At 34.1% G+C, this 13,599-nt stretch overlaps 1 protein-coding gene across 1 annotated transcript; it reads left to right on the top strand.

Annotated features, from left to right (window-relative positions):
* Nucleotides 1-6,501: 6,501 nt before the first annotated feature.
* LOC110691706 lies at nucleotides 6,502-9,529 on the top strand. Its single transcript, XM_021868641.1, has 2 exons — nucleotides 6,502-6,525; nucleotides 8,957-9,529. Exons 1-2 carry the CDS (start codon nucleotides 6,502-6,504, stop codon nucleotides 9,527-9,529), a joined length of 597 nt encoding a protein of 198 aa, XP_021724333.1.
* The last annotated feature ends 4,070 nt before the right edge of the window (nucleotides 9,530-13,599 follow it).

Genomic DNA, 13,599 nt, shown 5'->3' with positions numbered 1-13,599 from the left:
AAAGATTGATAACCTTACTAACGTAACAAAAACAAACAATAAAGAAGCTTCCCAAAGAAATTAAACAAGTTAGATTGCTTAAAGAAACGAGTAGATAAACATATGACAAAAGATACAAATGCCCTTTATTAATTAAAGGATAAAATTAGGTTTGAAGGAGAAGTTACCTCCATGTTCATACAATTGGAAAACAACGATCGATATTCAATACATGCTATGAAAAACTACGCTATCGCTTGGCTACTAAGCCAAGGGAAAACTAAGAAAGCTAAAAAGAAAGCTTAAAGAAAATGAAATGCTTGTTGTTGGTTGATTTGCTAGTGTCCTTCATACCCTCTTGCCTCTGTTATAGACAAATTAGAGCGGTTGTGGCTGACTTCTATAACTGTTTTGCAATTATTCTTCTTGGCGCCAACCCTCTTTGAAAAATCAAATTGTCTTCTTTGGGGTCCTTCCTTCATATTGGGCCTTTGACTAATTCCAGCCCATCTTTAATTGTTACCATCGACTGACCCAAAGCCTTTTACTGAATCTAAAGTTCATTTAACTTGGCCAATTGGGTCAAAATCAAGAAAAGTCAAAATTTTAATTTTTGGGTGTAACAACCCCTCTACGAAACAATAGGGTTAACACGATAAAATTATTGAGATACAAAGAAGAGACCAATTGATTTAGGTTGTTTAACTAAATCAATATACAAGAAATTTGTGAACAAGTGTTTGTAAAAAATAAGAGAAAATAGCCTAGATTTTTTTTTTATCAAAAGAAGTAAGTTAAATGATGTTTTTATTTGATCATGTTCCATAGTACATTCACATTAGGAAACCATTTCTATTTATAGAGAAAGAGGGAGGTACATAAAAGAGTGTCCCTCAAGAGACATATCTTTTCACCCAATTAGTTATAATAAAAATCATAATTAACTATTTACGTTACTAAATAAATGAAAACTTAGCAAAAGACATGTCTTTTCACTCAAAAGACATCAATGCAATTAAATATTAAATTACGTTCATTCTATTTATTCTTTACTTATATTCCTCTCATAATAAAATCATATCATTAATTTTCTCAACTCCCAATGATATAAATGTGAAATCTAAAAGCACATTTATATATTACCTCCGTTAACAGTTAATTGCAACAAAGGGGTAGCACGGACTCCTAGGTAAAAGTTTTAAAACATGATTATTGAAATATAATGGCATGTACTTAAGTATTAATCTAACAAAAAAAAATATCAAAGCCTTAAACCACTTAAACCCAGAACAGCCACCAAAAACCACCACGATACACAGAACCACCGAAAATCACCACCACCCAGAAGAACCACGAAACCCAGAACCATCACCACCAATAACCACGAAACCCAGAACCAGACCACCCATAACCCCCACGAAACCCAAATAAACCACCACGAATTGAATAAATCCAATTAAACCACCACAAATTGAACCACCACGAAACCCAATTAAACCGAAACTACAACAAATTGAATAAATATCAATAAAGCCACCACCGGAAACCACCCATGCCACCCCCACGAAACCAAACCCACGACTACCCATGAAACTAGACCCACCCACCACGAAGACCCATCCCCACGAAACTCACGCCACCCCCACGAATCACATCTGAAACCCCTAAAACCACCCCACGAACCAGACGAACCCAAATCCACAAACCCAAACCCATGAACAAGATCAACCCAAACCCACGAAGTAGACGAACCCCCAAACCCAAATCGCAAGAGGAGAGAGAAGGGGGAAGATGAACCAAAATGTAGGGTTAGGGTTTAAATTCTGGAGATTTCAATTGAAGAAGGGTTAGGGAGATGAATGATTTTGATGAAGGTGAATGATTTTTGGTGAAAATGATTACAATAATCAGATTCATTAGGTAAAGAGTGAAATCAGGTTAGTGATTTAATTAGATGTCTAAGTTGTTTAAGTAAGGGTAATATGGTCATTTTGTTGACAAAAAGTTACTAAAAGTGGAAAGAAAAAAAATTATTGCACATAATAGGTAGCTTCCCAAAATGGCAAATATTGCACATAATCGTTAACGGAGGAAGTATAAATGTTCCAACACTACTTCTCCTCCGCTCCCCTCACTTTGCAAACTCAACAACGCTATGTTTACCATGCATTCGTTCACCTTCATTTTTAATTTCTAAAATCATCACTCAAAACATCCAAGTTATTATTAATGCTCACATTCTTTCTCCTCCACTTTAGTCTTCCAAAAAAAAAGTTTGAAAAGATGAGATGTCTGTGTTAAAAAGCAAAATAAGCTGTATTAGAGTATGTAGGATACAATTCGTGTCCAAGTGTCTAAAAATATATAAAATCGGACACGTTTTTCTGTATGTCCGAGATGTATTGTCACGTGTCCAATGTTTGTCGGTTTTTGATACTGTGTCTGACACGGACAAGCCTGTTAAGTAAAGTGTCCGTATAGAGTATATCCTAGGGTGCAAAGTGGAAAAATGTACGGAGTATTATAACATAGTGTAAATAAATCTAGGTACATCCATTTTGAATAAATAAGGCACTCTTTTAAAGATGGATGAAGTATACATTAATTGAATGAAATGTGAACAACACAAAATTTCAAATATTGTGCATTGTACACTGGTGTTAATTCGGGTGTTTGGTCGGGTTCAATGAGAACAGGTTGGATTAAGTGTATTTTACATTTGAATTATGCTAAATCATTATTTCTATATAAGTCGAAATCTAAATTTGTGATTTTACCGATCGATTTCTAATCGGATTAACCATGTTAGTTTATGACACCTCAAATTGTACTGGGAAATGTTAATTGAACCTATGGACTAGATTTAACATTGACTTGGTATTTACTCCGCTGGCCAATTGCGTATTGACCGAGTCATTTAGGTAAACGTACAATACATATATGAAATATACAAATACAATTGTTTGCCCAATAAAGATTTATGTACGTGCACTAGACAATATCACTTTATAGACAGCATAAAGTTCGTTAATAAAAATTTATTACTAAGAAAATCAAACTTCGAAAAGTTTAGCTTACTACTCCATAATTAGTGGAAAAAATTATAAATGTGATCCTTATAATATTACATTCTTGGACCCTTGATGAGGTTAGAGACATGATTACCACATTTACAGAGTACCAAATATTTTCAGAGACTTGGTTGTCATTCATCTGATTCATTATTCCACAGGCATACTATAAAACTCCATGAGACAAAAAATTCATATTAATCAAATTATTCTAACAATATGATGACAATCTTTATACATTTAATTCTCATCTCTACCTTTTAAAAAGAATGAGAGAATTTTTATAAATAGTGTGGACGCTTATGTCCTTAAAAATGTTTATATTGAAAAATTCTCAATGGTGCTCACAAGTTTTTTAATTTTCTCTTTGGTAAACAGGAAAAATTTCAATCATCTTTGGTACTCATGTATTATCGTTATCAATTCAATGGTGACATTAATTAATCAATTTAATCATTTATTAACCATGGTTAGTTTTTTTGTATTTTTTTTAATTATTAAATTATTTTAAAATAATTTTTTTTCAAAAAAAAAGATCATCCCTACAGCCCCAGCACTCTGCCAGCCCCAACCACCCTGCCCCCCGGCGCTATGCCGGCCGTGCCCAAACCACCCTCCTCCGACGCCGGCGCCGACTTTCCTGCCCCCCTATCATGTCTCCCCCTCCCCATGAACCACCGATCTCCCTCCCTTTCCCACAAAACCCCTTAAAACATCCCTCGTCGGTGCCGTCCGCCGATCCCAATCCCCCTCCCCCTCTCGCGTGACCCAACCACCCAATCCCCTTCCCCCTGGCCACCTTCTCCTTCCCATTCCCCTCCCTTTCCACTCCATTTTTCGACCAACCCCCCGCCGACTAAAACCGGCTAACCTAAAACCCACAACCCGAAACCATCTCGCAATCGCCTCCCTCCTCGAACACTCCCAAAACCGCATCGTCGTTGAACTCGATTGCTCCAAACCTGATTATCTCGCTACTTCCTCCGACTACCTTCGAATCTGGCACATAAAATCAGATTCCAACTCTATTGAGCTCAAATTTCTTTTTAATGGATATAAAAATTCTGAGTATTGTTAGGTTTTTACGTCGGTTTCGTCTGATGAGTTTGTTAGGGTTTCGACTGGGAGCAGGGGAATTGGGTTGTGGTTTTGGCTGGGTTGGAAGGGTGGTGGTCAAGGTGGTGATAGAGACGCTGGCGCCGTGAAAGAGAGAGAGAGGAAATGACCGATGGGGTCGGCTCCGGGGTGGTGGGTAGGCGGGGGTTGGGCTGGGTTGGGGGAGGGGGAAGAAGTGGGTGGTGGGTTTTTTTTAAAAAATAGAGGTATTTTAGGCATTTCTCTTTTCTCTCCCTTTTAAAACGAGAAAATCCAAGTTTATAACCTTGATAAACAAAAATTGTTTATCAAAGGGTGCATATGTAAATTACATCTAACTTTTGGTTAACTGTTGTTTTCTCTCTCCTCCTTCAACCTTTTGGTATATTCTAATTTTCTCTCTCCTACTTTAACCTTTTGTTGTTTTCTCTCTCCTCCTTCAACCTTCAATTTCAATGGTGGAAAATACCCCTTCTCACTATGACTCGAACAAGTGACATATGTGGAGGAAGAAAAGCTTACCTACCCTCTAGGGTTAACCATGTCCGTTATTTTCACTTTGTTTATGTGGTACGAAATCGAATTTAATGGAGGGAGGAAAACTCAGCTACCATTTAGGCCGGGTTAACCATGCCATTGATTTCTCCTTTTGTTGATTAGATTTTTTTTTAAATTTCGCCAGCAAAGCCGGTGAAAATGGTGTCAAACAGACTTGGAAGAGGAGGTGAAAGTAAGCAGAGATTGGAGTAAGAAGATTAAGGTGGGTGGGAAGAAAAAAAATCAACAAGAGGATGAAGATGAACATGAAGAAGAAGGTGGGAGGAAGAAGAAGATGAATAGTAGCAAACGGTGAGTTAACGGTGTTAACTCCAAAGTTTCCCTTGTATATTTTAATTTCCCTCATTTATAAGTTTAAGCTCTTTTTTTCTTACTTTAAAATATTTGCCCCCATTTATAAGTTTAATCTCTTTTTTTCCCTTATAATTAATACATTTCCCTAATAAGTACTCCTATGTAGTACTATATTAGTCTTCAAAAAAAAAAGAAAAAAAAAAAAAAAAAAGATAGTAGTATATCAAACATTTACCTATCTAGAACTTGATAACTTTTGTCACTTCCTCACTAAAGCTATATTAACTCTACTAAAGTTTCGAAGAATATTTAATGGTTATATGATAGGCCGTCGTCGAGCCTACCAAAGATAATGATTCCTATCTTGGTCTCACTAACAATAGTAAGGGTAAGAAAGGGTCGAACCCAAGAGAGGCGTTGAATCAACCACCGAGTACTACCGTTTAAATAAGCTAAATGAATTCTAAATTGGGTTGGTTTTAAGTAACTTCTTCTAATTCAACTCAACTAAAGCTAAGAGGAGATTAACAATATTAAGAGGAATCTAAGGCTCGGGTTATACCACTCAACTTCATCACAAATCACAATTAGCATGCTACAATCAAGGTAAATTAATGGGACAAATTAGGGGAAGTCATCTAAAGCACCCAACTACTCTCTCAAGCTAGAGGGATTACTTGAATCGTGAATACAACCTACTCTCGTGGTTACATAGCATAAAACAAGTGTTAAAGCATAATCACGATGACATAAACATTCCCTTGACCGGTAATCCCTATTCTCATGGCATTTCGGGTCAATTAAGCATAAGGGAGCTAACTCAAGTTCATCTCTCGATCCTTCGTTGAGAAAGCTTGGATAAATAGTTCTAGCAATGGCCATATACAAGAACTAAGCAATTAAACCACTTAAGCTCAACTAATCATCATCATCCCACAACAACCAAATTAGCACATGCAACAAGTAATTAGTGACTACATTGAGGGTTTTACCCAAACCCTAGAATTTAGACTACTCACAATCCATGGAGGTTAAAGCAATTAGAGGTTTCAAGCAATTCATGAACAAGTTCAAACTAAGGATTAAGCTAATTAACAATCTAAGCATGCAAGAATTAAGCAAGTAATCAACAACAAAGTAAAGAGAAGTAGAAAAGATGAGTAAGAAATGGTTACTATGAAGCTTCAAAGTGAGCAACAATGGTGGATTTTGTCTTCTACAATGATTGAATTTGAATGCTTCCAAGCTAAAAATTAAGAACTAACTAATGATTTGAGAATTTAATGTTCTAAGACTACAAACTAAGAGGAAAGCTTTAAAAAAACTGCATCCCCCGTACAAATGAGCTCTAAAGGGGTATTTATATGACCCCCAAATAAAAAGGACGGAGAAAACAAGGAAGAAGTTCGACTGCAGGTCTGCACGGACGTGCTAGATTTGGCACGGACGTGCAAGGCTAAGCACGGCCGTGCCAAGTTTGGCACGGACGTGCAGGAGGGCCAAAATGGAGGCAGAAGCTTCTGCCAAGGTCTGCACGGACGTGCAGCTTTTGGCACGGACGTGCTATCATCTTGCACGTCCGTGCAGGATGCCCTGCCTAGACTGCTTAACTTTGGGAAGCTGTAACTTCTACGTTTCTTGTCGGAAATGGACTTGTGACCAGTCGTTGGAAAGCTCTTGAGACGAAGTTTAATCTCCAATTTGAATCGCTTCAAAAGGCTTATAAGATCAAAAGTTATGGTTGGTTGAAGTTGACGCTTACGCAAACGACCTTTCAAGGTTCTCCAAAAGCTTTTCATTTCCCTTTAAGGCATTCCTCCTTCTTCCTCCATGGCTCTATCAACCAAGCTTGCCCTTATCCTTGCTCACTCATGCTTGATCATGTCCATAGTGCTAAAAATAGCTACATTACATCAAAAACACAAACAACCGGTGAAGCATGGATGGTACAAAATTTGCATAAAAATAGGATAAAAAATGAACTTTGATGTCGATTAATAACGAAAACAAGGTTCAAAAGTACCCTAAAATCATGCCAAATAACAAGTTATAATTATACAACATATAACACATTTATTGTCTATATGTAAATAGTTATGATAAATTACCATGCAAAAATACATGCATTAGAGCCAATTGTAAAAACTATTTTCAAAGACTGACTATAACGCGCATCGCGCGCGTCGAAATCCCTAGTTGATATAAATTGATGAAATTAGAAATTTAAATTGTTTTCGTTATAGCTTCACCAATCTCAAATTTACTCCTTTATTTTTATTTTTTAATTTTATTTTGACAATAAGTTGTCGAGAAATATTTATTTTTCTAATTTAATGTAGACACACGTTAAACAAACTAATAAGGCCTTGTTAACTTCATCTTAAAAAAAATATTCCGTATAAATAAATTTAGTTCAATAAAAATAATATTAGTTCAGTAATAATAATTTTAGTTCAGTAATATCTAGTAACTTAAAATAATTTCAATTTATTAAAAATAATTTCAATTCAGTAAAAATAAGGTAAAGTGAACAAGCCTTAAAATAATACAAGTCTTTTGCCTACTCTATATATCCCACTTTTGTAGTATGTTTTGACTACATTATTATGTCCTAAAATAGCCTAGTCGTTTTTTGCTTGATTGTAAACTATATTGGTATTGATTACATTAACTATATAATAACCTCCTTCTCCTCTGCGTGTACTCGTAGGGAGGAGGGGGACAAAGTCAATTTTAGGGAAGTGATCTATTATCATGCCACGCCATTATCAGAGAACTCATTTTAAATTTTATTTCACTACTAGTAGTCCTATCGCGCGCGTTGCGCGTGATAGTCTAGCGTAATTTTGTTGCCGTAATTTTTAGTTTAATTTATTAATTATTTAAATAGGCATAATTAAAAAGTGCAATTACATGGTTTTTACATTTTATTAAGGAGATGAACCCTTTATTGGAGTTCTGTATAGAGACATTGTGGTTGATATTTCAACTTTTTAAACAGTTTAATTGAGCAAGTATACATAAGCAGAGGCGTAACAATTGCATATAAACAAATCTTAGAATGCGTACATCAGCACAAAAATCTTAGAATGTCAGCATATAGCTAGTAATCTAGTAATCTAGCTAGTAATCTAGTATACAACTATACATCCGCCTAGAACTTCCAAATCTTCCATGGTGGATCCGGAAATTTCAGGCGGATCTACCATGGAAGATCCAATTATTTAAGGCGGATGTCCCTTTTGTCTTGATTTTTTTTTTTTTTTTTTTTTGTAATTAATGTAATCGCATGATAGCAGTTCACTATGTATTTGTGTTATTCTGATTTTTAATTTTATGGTGATAATTTGAGTAATTAGTTTTATTAGTTAATTAGTAGTATTAGTTAGTTAATATGTGTTATTAGTAATATGTGTTAGTTAATATGTATTAGTTAGTTAATTAGTATTATTAGTTGATGTGTTATTAGTTAATATGTGTTAGTTAATATTTTATTAGTTAATATGTGTTATTAGTTAATATGTGTTAGTTAATATGTGTTATTAGTTAGTTAATTAGCATTATTAGTTAGTTAATTAGTATAATTAGTTAGGTAATTAGTATTATTAGTTAGTTAATATGTTTTATTAGTTAGGTAATTAGTGTTATTAGTTAGTTAATTAGTGTTATTAGTTAATTAATATTTGAGTAATTAGTATTATTATTATTTTGGTGATAAGTTGAGTAATTAGTATTATTAGTTAATATTTGTTCTTTTTGCGATATTAGTTAATGTTAATGATAGTTAATATTATTTTATTGTTGTGATGTAAGTTAATGTTATGATATTAATTAATGTGATAATATTAGTTAATGGCTATGATTATTGTTGATGATGTTGTTGTTTTATAGTTTTAAATATATTAGTATTGTGATTTGTAATATTGTGGAATTTTGTTTGTTTTCTTTTATGTTTATAGGATGCGGAATTTGAAGACGGATGTGACGGTGTGAATTATAGTGCGCATTTTGTGACGGACACGTATTTTCCAACGTTTGAAGATGCAGTGAAATGGGCGGATGCTGTTTCCATAAATCTTAGATTTATTTTGGTTAAGTCGTCGTACAACAAAACTAGAGATGGGAGGCCTTATCGGTATTTGAGATGTGATCGGGGACGAAAGAGCAAGCCGAGAGATTTGGAGGGCGCTATTCGAAAGGACACAAAGACCAAAGCTAATGGTTGTCCTTTCTACATCAAGATATACTACGAGTTTATCACCGATAGTTGGAAGATCGGGGCAAAAAATGATGCAACTGGGACCCATAACCATCAAATGATTGTGTATCAGGAGGGTCATCGTAAAATTAGTGGATTGAGCCCGGATGCGAAGAAGGTTGTGCGTGACATGACGAAGTCCAAGGTTGCACCACGTAACATCATGGCGACTGTTGCAGAGCAATTTCCTAATGATCATCCAAACATCAGACACATTTACAACTGCCGGAATGACTTGAGAATGGAGATGTCTGATGGGAGAGGAGTTGTTTAGCAATTTCTTCATTTGGCGAGACAGAGTCAGTATCTTTACTGGGTCATGTCTGATGATCTCGGCGTTCTACAACATGCCTTTATGGTGCACCCAGTCACGATAGACATACTACGGACGTACCCACATGTGATCGGTATGGATTCCACTTACAAGACCAACCGATACGGGATGCCGTTCTTTGAGATAGTTGGTGTGACACCGACAAATCAGAATTTCCTCGTCGGTTATGTTTTCATGGGCAACGAGTACATTGGGAGGCTCCCTTGCGACTGATGCTCCCCCGACCAAGTACCAGGAGACCCATATTGCTGCTCATGATGATACGGTGCCCCCGTTTTTACCAAACGACCCGACTCCCTTCTAACAGACGCATTCAAACGTCTTGATATTGCATGATGAGCACCCGAACCCTCAATCTACATTAAATAAGTACAAAATCAAATATCAATAATAATTACAAATATAACTATGATATTAAAGTTGAACTACTAATATTCAAATTCATGTGGAAAAAACAATATTACAATAATAACAATAACAATAATAATGGTAATAATACTAATAACAACAACAATAATAAGAATATTCCCGACAACGATAATAATAATAACAACAATACTTATAAAAATAGTACTATTGCTACTAATAATAACAACCCTAATACTAATAACACTACTAATAATAATAATTTTAATCGGTAATTAAAAAATTATTAATCACGCAAAAAAAATATGTCAACCGTAACAATATTAATAACAATAACAATAATAATAATAATTATAAACCGTAAATTTCGCAACATACTACTAACAACATTACAAAACAACAACAACAACAAAAATAATAATGGTACTAATACTATTAACAACAATAATAATATATTCCCAACAATGATAATAAAATAACAACAATAATTATAATAGTAATATTGCTACTAATAATAACAATCCTAAAACTAATAACATTACTAATAATAATAATTTTAATGGGTTATTTAAAGAATATTAATCACGAAAAAAAATATGTTAAGCACGAAAAAAAAACATAACATTAATCATGAGGAAAAAAAATATTCGGAATAATTTTAACCGGTTATTTAAAGAATATTAATCACGAAAAAAAAATATTTTAAGCATGAAAAAAAAACATTTATCATGAGAAAAAAAATTTCGGAATAATCACGAAAAAAAAATGTTAACCACAAAAAAAAAACATAACATTAATCATGAGAAAAAAAAACAAAAAATTCAGATTAATTTTAATCGGTTATTTAAAAAATATTAATCACAACAAAAAAAAAACATAACATTAATCATGAGAAACAAAAAAAAAATATATATATATAAAGCACGAAAAGCAAAAAATAAAAAAAAAAAATAAATAAATAAATAAATTTCGGAATTCAGGGACATCTGCCTGAAATTTCCGGCTTCATCCGGAAATTTCAGGCGGATGTCCCTGATTTTCCGAAACTTTTTTTTTTTACAAATTAACGTACAACCGCAACCACATACCTGCTCGCCGCCTCCCACACCGTCGCCACGACCGCTCTAAGTCACCCTTATTCGCCTCCGATCCGCCATTGGATTAGCCTCCTTGGATTGGTGGTTGTTGTTCTTTTTCTTTTTTATTTTCTGTTTTTTTTTTTTTTTGGATTTTCAGATTTTTTTTTCCCAAATTTTCTGTTTTTTTAATTTTTGAAGAGAATTTTAATTTTTAGAGAGAGAAAATTTTAGAGAGAAAAGTACGAGCGTCAAATGTGTTGTAAGTGTCGTGAATGAGTGTCGTGAGTATTTATATACGAGGGGCAAATACAGAATTTTATGAAATAAATGTGAGCGACGGGTTGTAGTTTGGGAGCGACGTTTAACAACACCCGAAATAAAAGGGTTAGGGGAAAAGGGAAGGAAACGTGGGAAAAAAGAAAAAAAAGGTTTAAGTAGTCATGTGCCACTCACGTGGTGGTCAACGTTGGATTTTTGTGGTCAGTTCCCATTTTCCGACATTAAGGTCTCCAGCCACCACCCAAAACGTTTAAAAGGTCCTTCTATGCCACTTTAGATTTAAAAGGTCCTTCCTTGCAAACAAGTGCATTTAAAAGATCCTTTGATGCAATTTTTTCTATATTATTAGTTAGTTTTGTTAGGAATTTATTTTTAACAGGTTTACGACAACCTATCATAAGCCGACTAGATTATGACCATAAATAGAAATTAAAATTGTACAAAAAATAATTAATAATTTGAACGGATCTGACAACTAAATGAACCCGTTTCAGCCTGACCTAAATCCAAATCATCAACTTGAATTGACAGAGCAATTGTCGATGACTGCCACATCATAAGATCCTTAATTAGGACTTTAGAACAAAATTTCACAATTGACGGATAACAATTAATTTGTATACGGCGGGGGTGTTAATGATTAAATAGTATTGCTTATTAAATCACATTATGTCTTCAATTAGCAACAAAAGAAGAAAGAAAGAAAATATTAAGTAATTCATCATTGAAGAAGTATGCCACGGGGCAAAAGATAGGTAATAAATTGGTTTGGAAATCTTTTTTTGTCCCACCAAAAACCAAAAACATTTTTATAAAAAATTAGCCGACTTCAATTTTTTGGTCTCCTTTGAAACTTCCACCTTTCTTCTCCTGTTCTCAAAATTTCACACAAATTCTGCCAAAAACATCAATTTTAATTTAACCCCACCTTTAATTTCATAATTGCTATCTCAAAAACTTTATATTATATCACTATATAAATACCACTTCAATATCAGAACATTCAAACCATCTCATCTCTTCTCATATTATCTATTCACATATTTTCTCTCTTATACCAAAGTTTCCATTTTTTAAAAACTTTGGTATATTAAGATTTTGATCAATCATTCAAAACCCAGAAATTTACTCAAAAATGGAGCAATCAGTACGATTCAACATAGTTAAATCAATGAAGAAAATGCAATCTGCATATTTTTACTCTCTTTTCTTGTTCTCATCTTCATCAGTCTTACTAATCTTACACTTGATGAAATCCTACAGTAGTGTACATCTTACTTCTATTCTGAAATTCAACATTGACAGGAACCATGTGTTCCTTATCTGTAATGGGATTTTAGTAATCCTTGTTAAAAGCTCGTCTTCGCTTTCGATGTCATCGTCTCAGGACAGCAACTCTGATTACAGCAGTAGTACTAGTAATGCAGCTCAGAGTTTGCCAAGACCAGTTGTACTAGGTGATCAGAGAAAACAGCAAGAAGAGTTTTCTGCTGTAAGTTCAGAACAGAATATTAGCACTGATGTAAAAACAGCGCGATTCTTGACAGTTGAAGAGACTGTTATAACTGAAGTACTTCAAGTTCAGCATCAGAAAGTGGTGGTTTCAGAATGTGAAGTTGCTCGTGTACATCAGCAAAATGATGATGTTTATGATGATCACAACGATATAGTCGATGATGAGGATGAAGACGACGAGGGTGCAGAGGAATTGAACAAAAGGTGTGAGGACTTTATTAGAAAGATGAAGCAGGGGATTATTTTTGAACACAGAAACGATCTAGGATTATCTAGAAATTATATCTGCTAAATATTTCATCTTTCATTTTTGGATCACCTATTAATAGTAGCATCTTGTAGACTATGGTTGTAGTTTTTGTAATTATAGTGCAACCAAGAAATATAATTCTCAAGGAAATTTGGCCACTCTAATCCTATGCTTGATTTAAATTTAATCTACTATTCAAGCTATACTTGAATTTCCTGAACAAAGAGCAATTACTTGTATAATCAAAAGCGCATGATCAGGATTAAGACCCAATTATACATTATATTACCTTAAGATCATTTGGAGGTTTGAGTAACTAAGAATCAAAATAAACTACTAATGAACTATTATTAGGTTGCAATGGGATTGAGTCAATTTTTGATTACTCTAGAGTCTAGATGTGTGAACATGAATTATATATTTCAAACAAATTGTCAAAAGAAAACAATAAGACTTGGAGGTTGGGATGATCCTAAGTCAATGATGCAAAGATACAGTTAAGAAAGTAGAAATTTGAAAAT

This window comes from Chenopodium quinoa, unplaced genomic scaffold (genome assembly GCF_001683475.1).
Source record: "Chenopodium quinoa cultivar QQ74 unplaced genomic scaffold, ASM168347v1, whole genome shotgun sequence".
NCBI lineage: Eukaryota > Viridiplantae > Streptophyta > Magnoliopsida > Caryophyllales > Amaranthaceae > Chenopodium > Chenopodium quinoa.
Note: the sequence above shows the minus strand (reverse complement) of the source record. Positions and strands in the feature narration are given on the sequence as shown.

Excerpts from the sequence above, each read along its gene's own strand:
- LOC110691706 (XM_021868641.1), top strand. The coding sequence starts at position 6,502 with ATGGAGGCAGAAGCTTCTGCCAAG. Across the intron at positions 6,526-8,956 it reads AGGCAGAAGCTTCTGCCAAG|GATGCGGAATTTGAAGACGG; the intron begins GTCTGCACGGAC and ends TTATGTTTATAG.